Below are 12,911 nucleotides of genomic sequence, written 5' to 3' on the forward strand. Positions count from 1 at the left end.
GATACTAATTATATGATTTATTATACTAATCCCTCTGGCAGCCTCTTTTTTTTCTGCTGGTTTCCATATTTAATTTGCTTCTTGCTTGAAACCAAATGTTAGCATTTCACTTGTGATGGGATTGATTCAGTTACTGTGTCTTAATAGTATAAGGTTTATTCCTCTACATAATACTAATATGTAGATAAATGTTTAGATTCTTGCCCAAAATTTCTTACTGTTGGAAGGGAATGTTGATGGGAGTGGAGGAAAATTAACGTTGACAGAAGTGGATTTATCAAAATCTTAGCTTTTTCTCTCTTAGACTGCTGCCAAAGAACGGATTACAGTTCTCAGCATCTCTGCTTTGCTAGCACCGGTAATTCTCATGAGGGGAGATGCTTGGAGAGGGAAAGTACTGTCTGAGCGGTCCAATGTTTGGACATGCAGCTTTTCCCGGAAGTAATAACAATGAAAGTAATAGTTTAGTGCAGTGATGGCGAACCTTTTGAGCTCGGCGTGTCAGCATTTTGAAAAACCCTAACTTAACTCTGGTGCCGTGTCACATATAGAAATTTTTTGATATTTGCAACCATAGTAAAACAAAGACTTATATTTTTGATATTTATTTTATATATTTAAATGCCATTTAACAAAGACAAATCAACCAAAAAAATGAGTTCGCCTGTCACCTCTGACACGCGTGTCATAGGTTCGCCATCACTGGTTTAGTGAGTGCTGACATTACCGAGTACTTGCTATGGACCAGACACCAGGGCAAACCCTCTCTACATCTCATGTAATTCTTTGAACCCCACATGTGTGGTTTTATTGTTGTCCTTATTTTACAGTAATACTAGTAAATATGAATCCTAGAGCAGCTAAGTGACTTGCCCAAGGCCACGCATGAATAATGGAGCTCATGGTGGGACTCTACACTCATGTTCTTAGCATTATTTCACCCTTCATTTTAAAGATTGAAGGCCATTTTTTTTTGTTTTTAAAAAAATAATTTCTATTTTAGAAAACATCTGTTTCTCACTCTGTTCCCAAAATCTCCAGTTGGGTTAGGGAAGAAAATTCAATGTTTTATCTATTTGTGCAAAGGTAGGCAAACTTTTTCTGTAGAAGGCCAGTTGCAACTACTCAACTCTGCAGTTGTATCAGGAAAACAGCTATAGATAGTATTTAAGTGTGACAGTGTTCCAGTAAGACTTCATTTACAAAGACAGGCAGCAGGCTGGATTTGACCCCGGGTTGTAGTTTGCTGGCCTGTGTGGTGGTAGACTGATCTGTTTGGGGACACCAGGATGCGTCTGCCAGGGGAGGCAGACTCTTTAGTGCCAAGTGTTGCACCCTGTCTACCAGCCTGAAGTGCTCACCAGTGCCTTTAGGAGAGTTAAGTCCCAGCAATAATAGGGATATTTACAAACGTTTTATACTCAGTGCTTTGTTCTATGTGCTTTCCACATGTGTCATTTACTCTGTGGACATCCCTATAAGATGGGAAACTGAGGCACAAAAAGGGAAAATAGCCCCAAAAGCTAGTGAGTCACCATGAAACTGGGGTTTGAACCCAGGCTGGCTGATTCTCAGCATGTGCACTCACATCCTCTGGCCTTCTCTCTCCTGCATTATGGGCTTCCTCAGTTTGAGTCACCTTTGTATGTAGCCTTAGTTTTCGGGAACCGCCTCTTCCAAGCACTCATATTAAGAGACAAGATTCTGTATTCTCTCTCTTTTTATTTTATTTTTTTTTAAAAATATATTTTATTGATTTTTTACAGAGAGGAAGGGAGAGGGATAGAGTCAGAAACATCGATGAGAGAGAAACATCGATCAGCTGCCTCCTGCACATCTCCCACTGGGGATGTGTCCGCAACCCAGGTACATGCCCCTGACCGGAATCGAACCTGGGACCCTTCAGTCCGCAGGCCGACGCTCTATCCACTGAGCCAAACCGGTTTCGGCCTCTCTCTTTTTAAAAAATATATTTTTATTGATTTCAGAGAGGAAGGGAGAGGGAAAGAGAGATAGAAACACTAATGATGAGAAGAGAATCATTGATCGACTGCCTCCTGCACGCCCTACTGGGAGTCAAGCCCGCAACCTGGGCATGTGCCCTTGACCGGAATTGAACCTGGGACCCTTCAGTCCATAGGCCGACGCTCTATCCATTGAGCCAAACCAGCCAGGGCTATATTCTCTTTTAAAGACATTTACTTTGGAGCAGAGCTATGAGTAAGGGAATGCTCACTGCCAGTTTTCTGTGGTAGCCGGAAAGTTTGAGCTTTTTGCTAGACTTCTTGCTAGTCTTGAGCAAGATGATGCAAGAAGTTTCTTTTTGCTCATCCTTAGGCTGCACTGGAGCCTTTTATCTATAGAACCACTTTAATGATAACAAAAGAAATCACTTACTAGTTGTGTCAACACTGTGCCGAGGCATTGAATACATTATCTCATTTAAACCTCACAGCAATGATGTAAACTAACTGATATTATTCCAGTTGTACAGATGGAAAAACTGAGGTTCATCATTCTATGGGATGGTGGATAAGTTAATTAAATGTTTATGAGTTTTAGTTTCTTTATTTGGACAGAATAGTAGTCTTATCTCCTAGGGTCATAATGAAAATTAAATGAGTTAGTGAATGTAAGGATTTAGAGCAGTTTTTGGCACTCAATTGTGTTACCTGTTATTATTATTGTCAGGACACAGTGATAGTAGTAATAGTAAAGGTGAAATGCTCACTTTTTTCCTGATTTTTTGTGAATTAGAAATAAGCATCTAAGGGTCCAACATAGTGCCTGGGTATTCATAAATGGAATTATGGTATTTATTCAGAGGAAGAAGCTATAAGCTCTGTTCATTTTAATTTTAAAACATCTTTACTAGTGATGATTTCAAAATTACACAGTTTTAAAAAAGTCTCTTGGTTCTGTTTTGCAGTTTGTTTTGTGTGAAATTATTCTCCTGAAGAAATGGCATGCCCTCAATACTCCCCATGTGAAGTACCCATTGGGTGGGGTGGGCCCTAGAGGACAGAAGTGCTTGACATATTAAGTGATTGCCAAGGTTCATTTCACAGCCATAAAACCAGTAGCAGAGGCATATGTACAGGGGAGTAAGATAATTTGCTTATTTATGTTAAATAAATTCAATATTATACAATTGTAAAAATCTTGTTTACATATGTGCCCTTTATTACACACCGTATTTCACTGTACACATTTTATGTTTGCCTACCTTTGCACAAATAGATAAAACATTGAATTTTCTTCCCTAACCCAATTGGATATTTTGAGAATAGAGTGAGAAACAGATGTGAAAGCCATTCCTCTATGAGGTTATATTCAACACCATTCACAATGACAGTTAGGATGACAATTTAAAGTATTTGTTCAATGTTAAGTTTGACTATATGTTTTCCTTTTAAGTATTGACCTCAGGACTTACCCCTTGCCTTAAGCCAGACTCAACTCCATATTTATAACAAAATGTAGGAAGGGAAAGTGTTTCCTCCTTCATAAAGTTATCTCTTTCATTTTTCTCAACCCATGGATCTATGTGTCAGTGAAAACGAAAACCAAGCTGTCTAATTTCGTTATTGTTTTTTGTGAGAGTGACATCTGGTGATTCCTTTTTCATTCTCATGGTTCCTCTGTGCTTGGCTAAAAGCTGTTGCAGATGCCAAAGACTCATTTTGTGAACACACTAACTATCTAGGATCAAGTTGGTACCACTGATATGGCTCAAAATCTGAAAGGTTCAGCAGTCCATTTAGATGCAGTCCCTCTGAACGCTAGGCTTTTCTGAGGGCGATGGACAAACAGCTTCCTCATTGGGGGGGATTTCTGTTAAATTTAGGATTTTGAGGAAGGGATGGCATCTATGCCAACCTGTCTGCTTCACTCAGAAGGAGGCTGGAGCCCCTAGCCATTCATTGGGTGTGTTGGCCAAGCTCACATTGTGTTGGCCGAGGTCACTCTGCTCCCCATTGAGCTGAGGACCTGGGCTCTGTGCCCATAACTTATGTTTATCATGCTGGGTGACCCACTGAGTAAGAAGGGTCTGGGCATTAAAGAATAAGAGGGGAAGGCATTTTAAGATTGGAGAAGTAAAGGTAGTTAACATTTTTGAGTACCTATTTGCTATAAATAGTCCCACATTTGGCCTCTTTTCTCTCTTGCAAAAGGAGGTGTAGAATCTTTGGTATGAAAAAGAGTTGTTGAGGAAGTACAGTGGGGGATCTGGCTCCATGAGTCCACGGATTCACCCCATATCTGAGAATTTAGGACCCTCTGGAATGGTATTTATTGGGCCTGTTTTGAGTCAGACCTGCTATGCATGATCTCATTAGCATTCTTACAAAAATCAGGGAGGCTGTTGAAATTCCCATTCTCCACATCAGGAAGTGGAGGATGGAAAGGGTAAGACCTGCCCAGGGTCAGGGGTAGATCTAAGATTCAGACCCAGACAGGTCTAAATAAAACTTTCAGGCTGAAATATATGTTTCCCACTGTCCTATGTTGGAAATGTACTACATTACTACTGCAATGTTTGAGTGAATCATTGAATAAAACATATCTCACCAACATGTAATAGTTGCTGAGTAAAAATGTGCGCAATTTATGTGCTCAAAGTAATCCTCTCCAGTGAAATGACTGTTCTTTTGTATGCTTAATTTTCACTTATGAGTTCTGATAGGAAATATGAAGCTTTGAGAAAAAAGACATAATTTATGGGGTAATATTAGAGCACTCCCCTGGATGAGAGCAACTAGAGAACTATATTAAAGTTATACTTGGAGAATATGTCAAATTATTTTCAATCTCAAGTGATGATTGTTTAAAATAATATTTTCTAAGGCATAATTTTTTTTCTTCTGGCAGCTGATTTTATGGTGTGTAGTATTAAAAATTAAAAAGCTCTACATTGGAATAATCTCTGAAAACCTCCAGTTTTTTACTAAGTGTATAAAAAAAATCAGATTTTACAAATCTGGGCAGGTTCAGAAGATGAACTCTGTGTCATGTTCTTTTTTCCTGTCTGCGATAGTGGAGAATTTGTGCCCATAGCCTGATCGCTTTAAGCCCTGGGAAAGTCACATTTTGTTCCCTGCAAGGGCCATGTGGGGACTTGGAGTGTGAATAGTGTCTACTGTATGGACCCCAGTTGCTTTTCTTCCCTTTGAGTAAGAGCTCTGCGGGTCAGTAAAGGTTTCACAGGGAACGTGCGTTGCTGGTAATCCTTTGAGGGGAGGAATGAGTGGTGTTTGCACTCTGCAGACCCAGTAACGAGGATGCTGAGGCTGAGTTTTACATTTGTCCACCAGGGAGACTCAGGGCATTGACGCTCATCACACAGGCTGAAGTTAAAAAAGCAAGTAGCATTACATAGAAAATGCAACTGTGGAGCCCCCAGGAGGCAGTTGGGAGTTTAAATGAAGGCCATGGCTGCTTTTTTACAAATAGGTAAGATGGCAGAGAAATGGGTGGCAGATATGAGCAGAATGAAAAATCATTGCTGACAGATCAGCTCAGGGCAAATACATCTTTTTTTTAAAAAGTCTTTTCCCAAACTTCTAAAAGTCACTTCATGGACATATAATAAAGACGTATTTTAAATTCATCCTGATTTAGAAAAATCAATACTTTATCGATGTTAGAGTGGGGAATGATGCCCCTTAAGTTGTATGGGTTTTTCATATGATTCCTTTAACTAGCAGTGTGCCCTCTCCTTTATGTATGAAAAGATTTACAGCCAATATTTGAGGAACCTTCCTGGTGTGTCACTGTGGTATTACTGAAGTGTAACAATTGATGTCATCCTGGTTTTCCACGTTGAATGTTTTGATTCACCAGGCATGAAGGCCATGCAGAGGAGTGTGTGCAGTCTTGGGACCTCAGTATTCATGGCTCTTAATCCCTGCCCTAGTCTGGAGGAAGCTGGGCACTCTTTTCATGCCTCATGTTCCTGGGAGCGGTCCAGATGTGCTCCGGAGCCAGGTGTAGGTAGAACCTGTGACGTGTCAGAGTTCTCAGCAGCTCTAGGGTTCTTTGAGCCCACGGAACCAAACATATAGCATCATTGGTCAATAGAAGGGAATCTTGGGTGGAAGCTCCAGCGAGGAGGGTCTGGGACCATGTGGGGCTGGTTCTCCCTGCGGAGGAAAGGGTCTACAGAGTCCTATCACACTGTGCAATCCCTCTCTAAGGAACAGTTACATGAGAACTTGGTAACGTCAGCTCACAGACCTCATCAAGTCATCCATGAGAGAGAGGGAGAAGAGGAGGAGGAGGAGGAGGAAGAGGTAAGGGGAGGCAGGAAGAGGCTCTAGAGAAGTGAGTCAACTTTTTGGATTTGTGGGACCCTTTGAAGGAGCATTTATTATGTTCCTTCCTACTTCCTCTTTCCCTTTGAAGTAATATTTACCATATATTCCTTTTCATGCCACAAAGTGCATTAAAATTCACATGGGGATTCCTGAAGAGTTTGTAAATCTATTTGGTCTCTTTGGAAATTAATACAGACTATCTAAATTATTACTGGTACTAGCGTATTTGTCATCTTTATTCATTTTTGTGACTTTCATTTATTTTTAAATTTTTTATTACAGTTTACATTCAATATTATTTTTGATGAGTTCCTGGTGTAAATCATAGGGTTTAGACAATCATATACTTTACAAAGTGTTCTCCCCGAATTTCTACTACCCGCCCCCCCGTCCCCATACATAGTTACTACAATATTATTGACTTTATTTCCTATGCTGTACTCTACGTCCCGTGATGTCATCTTTATTCTTTGCCTCTTCCCCTTCAGGATAAAAATAATGTAAACATTTCTATCATTAGTATCTTCATTATTTAAGATTCTTAGTTTATTAAACATTTATTAAGAACCTGCTGTTATTGAAACACACGTTCATGCATTTTTAGACTCAGAATATAACCCAGTTAACCAATCAACATGAAAATTGCTCAGAAAAGCTTTAATAGTTGATACAGCACCCTCATCCCCTGTCCTCACTTCTACGTCCATTTCCATGGCCAGGGCTCCCCTCAGCAGGGAGCAGGCCCTGGAGGGCCAGCCTTGCACCCGAAGGTCCTCCAGGGACGCTTTCACCTCACAGGGTGAAGCCATTGGCTAACCTGCAAAATGAAACTGCTCAAGGTGAGGACAAGGCTCCTCAGGACAAGGCTGCTCAGCCGGCCAGTCGGCTAACAGTTACTTGCTAAGAATCTGTGAGGTGTAAAGTGTTGTGCTGGGTTATAAAGTGGATTCCAACGGGGTGTGATATCCCTTGACTCTAGCCAGGAAGTCAAGACTAACTCCGGAAAAAGTCAGGTACCATTTTGGGGCAGTGTGTGATCAGGAGCCAGGGGTGGTCAGTTCAGCATTTGTTGGGAAGGGGCGAGGCAAAGACAGCTGCCTTCAAGGGAAGAAGTAAACACCGAAGCGTTCCCATGAGCAAATCCTATTGGTCAGCGACATGAGCTTGCCTGTCTTATCTTCCTTGAATGGGAAGACGCTGGATGCTTCTCTGACTGTATATGTTTCAACTGGAGTCCACATGGTGTGCCTGCCCGGTACTGGGAGGTTTAAGGAAAACCAGTTTATGGTAATCACTGGGGAAATGCCCAGTCCTGGGAGGTTTAAGGAAAACCAGTTTATGGTAATCACCGGGGAAATGAAACCAACACTGAGAAATACTGGGAAGCTGATGGTGAGTCTGGAGAAGCAAAGAGACCAGAGGTAGAAAACCCTAGTTATGCTGTGTGATGACTATATGCGGGTATACTTAGTGCTGGGGAGAGGCTCTAGACCAGCAGTCCACTGCAGATCCAGTGCTAAACCTGGGGGTCCTGTTGGGATCCCACAGAGGAAAGGAGCCCCCTGGGGCAGCAGCAGGAAGGGATAGAATTTGAGGAAAAGGAAGCCATTGGTCCCTGGGTATATGGTACGGGAGGCCTGAGCAGACAGTCTCTTTGATTTCTGGTATTTCATCCCCAAGGTGGACCCACATAACTTTCCCCAAGAACCTGGGAAACTGTATTTGCATGTAACCAGGGAGAGAGTCTGTTGTCAAAGTATAATTTTCAAAACTTAGAAATACGGTTCTCATAAAGATATAAAATGAACGCGTCAACATTTTATTTCGCCTATCGTGGCAGAAACGAGCAAGACGGCAAACTGATGCAATGGGTATTTGAGGAACTGGGTATTTATAGGTTTGAAAAAAAAAAAGGATGTTAGATTAAGATTGCTAGGCTATACACAACACTGGGCAGTGTCCTATAGGGCAATATAACCGCAACCTTTGAGGTTTTTATACCATTCAGAAATCTGCATGTTAGCATGTAACCTCACTGTGCCTGGGTTCTAATCAGACAGTAAATAGCAAAGTCAAACACAAGTCCGTCCTCCTAGAGAAGGAAACACTCCACGGAGGGCTGGTTCCCCACAGTGCTACAGTGTGGCGTGGAGGGTGTGCTGCCCTCTCCTCTCCCACACCCTGTCCACTCCTCCACTGCCTCAGTTCCAGGATTTGGATAGTTTTATTCACATTTAAAAACGACGTTGGAGTTAAGGAAATCTGAGGTTGGGTTCTAATTCCTTCGCTTACCAGTTGTGCAATATTGGGCAGGTAGTTACCTGTGACTGGATTTACTTGCTATAAATTGGGAGGAGCAAATGAGATAGCTTTTGTAAAGTCCCTGGCACATGATCAGCAATCAGTAAATCTTAGTTCTGCTCTTCCCTCTTCATAAAATGAAAATTTTTTTTTACCTTTTGTGTCTACTTTCCTCCTTCCCTCCCATTTTTCCTTCCTCATCTCCAGTTTATTAAATAATGTCCTAGAATTCCATGGATTTTCTGCATTGTTAATGGAGGTATCCTATTTTCATCTAAATGGGAAAAAAAAAGATTTTAACTTTTTAAAAAAATCCGCACCCCCGAGGTCATTTTCATTGACTTTTTTTTTTTTTAGAGAGAGAGATAGAAAAAGAGAGAAAGAGCGAGAAACATCCACGTGAGAGAGAAACGTTGATCAGCTGCCTCTAGCATGGGGATGGAACCCACAACCTTGGTATGTGCCCTGACTGGGAATCTAACCTTCAACTCTTTGGTGTACAGGATGATGCTCCTACCAGCTGAGCCACGACTCCAGCCAGGGCGATTTTAACATTTTTTTAATTAAAAAAAAATCCCAGCTTTATTGAGATAATTAACATATAACAGGTGTACAACATCGTGAATTGAGATAGGTATTATTGCACAATGATTAGCATGGTAGGGTTAACACATCCATCACCTCACATATTTACAGTGTTTTTTTCTTTGTGTGGTAAGAACTTTAAAGGTTTACTCTCAGAAGCTTTCAAATATCCACTGCAGTATTGCCAGCCATAGTCGTGGTACCACATTGGGTAGTATGCTTTATTTAGAGAACCCTCTGCATATGAAAAAATAGAGGTTACTTAATTAAAGACGATTTCTTTATATTCGGTTTTCTTTTTCTGAGGTTGGTAATGGGGTATTTCTTGTTGAAGTGTAAATATCAGCCTGGGTATTTCCGTGTCTGCTCCGTGCCTGCTCTGGGTTGAGCTTTGCCAGGAGGGGGGACGGACACACAGAAGCCTTCCAGGAGCTTGCTCGCCACCTCTCTTCTTACTCGTGAAGGTCAGCCCAGGGGGGTTAACAGTGATGCCGGAGGGATTGTGAGCTGGTGTCTGGTATAGGCAGCTGGTCCTCATGCCGGATGGGGCTTCTGTAGAGCAGATTCTCTTCCCTCCTGCACAGCCCCTCACTGGTGTGTGCTGGCATGTGCTGGCCCGTATTATATTGACCTGTGATTCAAAATGGCAGAAGCTGTGATATCAAGAGCCTCTTCAGACTTTTGACTTGGAGAAAGGAGTCCTTTTCTAGTTAGAAACTTTTTTTTTTTAAATATATTTTATTGATTTTTTACAGAGAGGAAGGGAGAGAGATAGAGAGTTAGAAACATCGATGAGAGAGAAACATCGATCAGCTGCCTCCTGCACATCTCCCACTGGGGATGGGCCCGCAACCCAGGTACATGCCCTTGACCGGAATCGAACCTGGGACCTTTCAGTCTGCAGGCCGACGCTCTATCCACCGAGCCAAACCGGTTTCGGCTAGTTAGAAACTTTTATAGAGGCCAGAGGAGCATCTTTTTACTTTTGGCTTAGGACATGGCACTTCAGAACTGGCTCATTTTTCTGCCAGGGGCTCGTTGATGAGCTTCTGATGTGGCTTCGAGGGAGTGAGGATAAGATGGAATTGCCCTCGACTCTGCCTCCCTCCCTTGCAAGACACGGTATTAATGTAGGTTAATAGGTGAGGGATCCCCAATTCTGAACTCAGTTCTGCCACCACTTATATTGCTGTTTCTTCTTCTTTTCGTGTTTATACTGTCTTTTCCTGTCCTGCCTCAAGACACAGTGCAGTGTAGTTTAAACATTGCTCTATGTTAATGGTCACACAAGGGAACATTCTGTAACCCTGTTTCCTCATTTGTATGTCATAGTTTTCAATAGGTGATACAATCAGTGCCTTGACAGTCCGTGCTCCATTCATTCATTCGTTAGACAGCATGTGTTTACTGAGCAACAGCGCTGTGCCAAGCCCTGGCGAGTTTTCTGTACACATGATCAATAGGAACCTGCCCTGATGGAGACAGATTGCCGCCTCATAATCAAGCAAGGTTTTAGAGATTATGATAAGATTATGAATGAAATAAATCAGATGATGCAAAACTATAAGTAAACTGCTATTTTTAGTCATTTTAATTAGGGTTATCAGAGCCGGTCTCCTTGAAGAGGTGGCTTTCTGAGCTGAAAACAGAAGGATGAGAACGGTCAGTCACGGGAAGAGTTGAGTGAAGAGCATTCTATAAAAGAGCGAGCAATTCGGAGAGGTGTGGGATAAGTTTGTCTTGTTAAAGGAGCAGAAACTCAGACCTGTGGCTTATGTGGAGTGAGGAAGGGGGCAGCGGGTTGGGGGAGGAGGAAGGGAAGGGGAGAGGTGGGTGGGCAGGGCCATTTAGTGATTCCTAGATCGTGGGGAGGAGTTTGGGTTTATTCTCAGTGCAGTGGAAAGTTCTTAGAGAGGTATAGACCAGTGGAATGGTCTGAGTTTATTAAAAGAAGAGAAAGAAAACAAAAAGAATAACTGTGTCTGTTGTGTGAAGAATTAAATGAAGGGTGTCAAGTGTGGGAGTTGGGGGACTGGTGCAGTCCTTGAGTTTGGGTGAAGGTGGGAGGGATGTGAGAGAAAGATGCTTTGACGATGCGACCAGGTTGTGGTGGGTCCTGGATTTGATTTTGCAGCTTTGAGGGAACTTTTTGTATGTTTGAATTTGTGAGTGAGTGTGTGTGTATGGTTATGAGTTTATGAGATTGTGAGTGTGTGAGTCTCAGTGTGGATTAGTGTGGGGTGCATGTGTGGATTTGTGAGTGGATATAAATATGTGTGTGGTATGGATATGGGTTTTCTCCAGTTGTAGCTTTTGAACAGGCCATTGGCATATTCCTTAAGGCAGCGGTTCTCAACCTGTGGGTCGCGACCCCTTTGGGGGTCGAATGACCCTTTCACAGGGGTCGCCTAAGACCATCGGAAAACACATATATAATTACATATTGTTTTTGTGATTAATCACTATGCTTTAATTATGTTCAATTTGTAACAATGAAATTGGGGGTCACCATAACATGAGGAACTGTATTAAAGGGTCGTGGCATTAGGAAGGTTGAGAACCACTGCCCTTAAGGGCTGTCCTATGGTGGCACAGATTTACATACTGACCTGGGAGAAAGGCTGGTAGCAGGAAGGCCAGTTCAGAGGGTATTGAAATTAGATGTGAAAAAGGGGGCGTACTTGGCTAGCCATGGAGAAAGGGAAGACTAGATTGGGTAAATCCTGTTATTTATTTTATTCTCTCATTGGGATGAATGAGACTGAGGAGTAAAAGATGACTCCATTAAAGAAGTCACATTCATTCAAATTACCCCAGTTTGATTGCTAGCCAAGTATTTTACCAGCCTTAATTATTTTTAAAAAATTAAACCTCACTTAAATTCATATGCTTGCTTTCTCTGACAGACATTTCGTTAGTGAGAGTTGAGTGATCCCACTGCATCCCACCTAAACTGCCCCGCCTCTGCACACACCCACATACTCGCCTTCTTGTTTACCGTTAGAGTTCTTGATTCTTCAGAAACTCATTGTATTTTCTGTTCCCCCTCAGGACATTTTTGAAGATGCCTTGGACACCATCTCTGCGTAAGTAGTAACATAATAAACAATGTGTAGTAAGTAAAAATTGATGGATCTCTTATATAAAATGTAAATTTCCTTTTTGTCTTTTGGGATTAGTGACCAGTGTTGGAAGGAAGTCACTTTTCTGTAATTCAAGAGTTAGGATATGGCTATGCTTAAGAAAGGATCTATCTGAAGTTACTTTCAAATATATTTTTGAGTATTATTTCTTATAACATGAATGAAACTAAGAGAAAAGTACGTTTTCCAACAGATTAAGGTTTAAAAATGTAAAACTAAGTAATGAGTATTTCCATGTGTATAGCTTTGTCATATTCTTGAATTATCACCAAAGATTAACTTCACAGACGTAGGATCATTGGGTTAAAAGGAATGCATATGTGCATTGTCCTATGTATGATATCTCAAATTGCCTTTCTGCATGTTACCTTGGGCTTCTGTAAAAAAATATCACAGACTGAGTGGTTTAAACCACAGAAATTTATTTTCTTGATAGACCTGGAGACTGGAAATTAGAGAGTAGCGAGTAATGTAAAGGTGCAGGGTCCGGTCAGAGGAAATGTTGTAGAGTTGGCAACTGGCTGCATATTACAAAGAATAATAAACAACAACTCAGATTATAATA

The 12,911-nt window shown here is 41.5% G+C and overlaps 1 protein-coding gene across 1 annotated transcript in view; it reads left to right on the forward strand.

Moving 5' to 3' along the window:
• The first annotated feature begins 7,643 nt into the window (after window positions 1-7,643).
• TTC39B (tetratricopeptide repeat domain 39B) overlaps window positions 7,644-12,911 on the forward strand; it is a 92,735-nt gene continuing 87,467 nt past the window's right edge. The window contains exons 1-2 of the mRNA XM_023755556.1: window positions 7,644-7,709; window positions 12,255-12,289. Coding sequence (XP_023611324.1) covers window positions 7,656-7,709; window positions 12,255-12,289 — 89 coding nt within the window. The 5' untranslated portion in view covers window positions 7,644-7,655. The remainder of the gene's footprint in view (window positions 7,710-12,254; window positions 12,290-12,911) is intronic.

The sequence above is a fragment of the Myotis lucifugus genome, unplaced genomic scaffold (assembly GCF_000147115.1).
Source record: "Myotis lucifugus unplaced genomic scaffold, Myoluc2.0 scaffold_79, whole genome shotgun sequence".
Classification (NCBI taxonomy): domain Eukaryota; kingdom Metazoa; phylum Chordata; class Mammalia; order Chiroptera; family Vespertilionidae; genus Myotis; species Myotis lucifugus.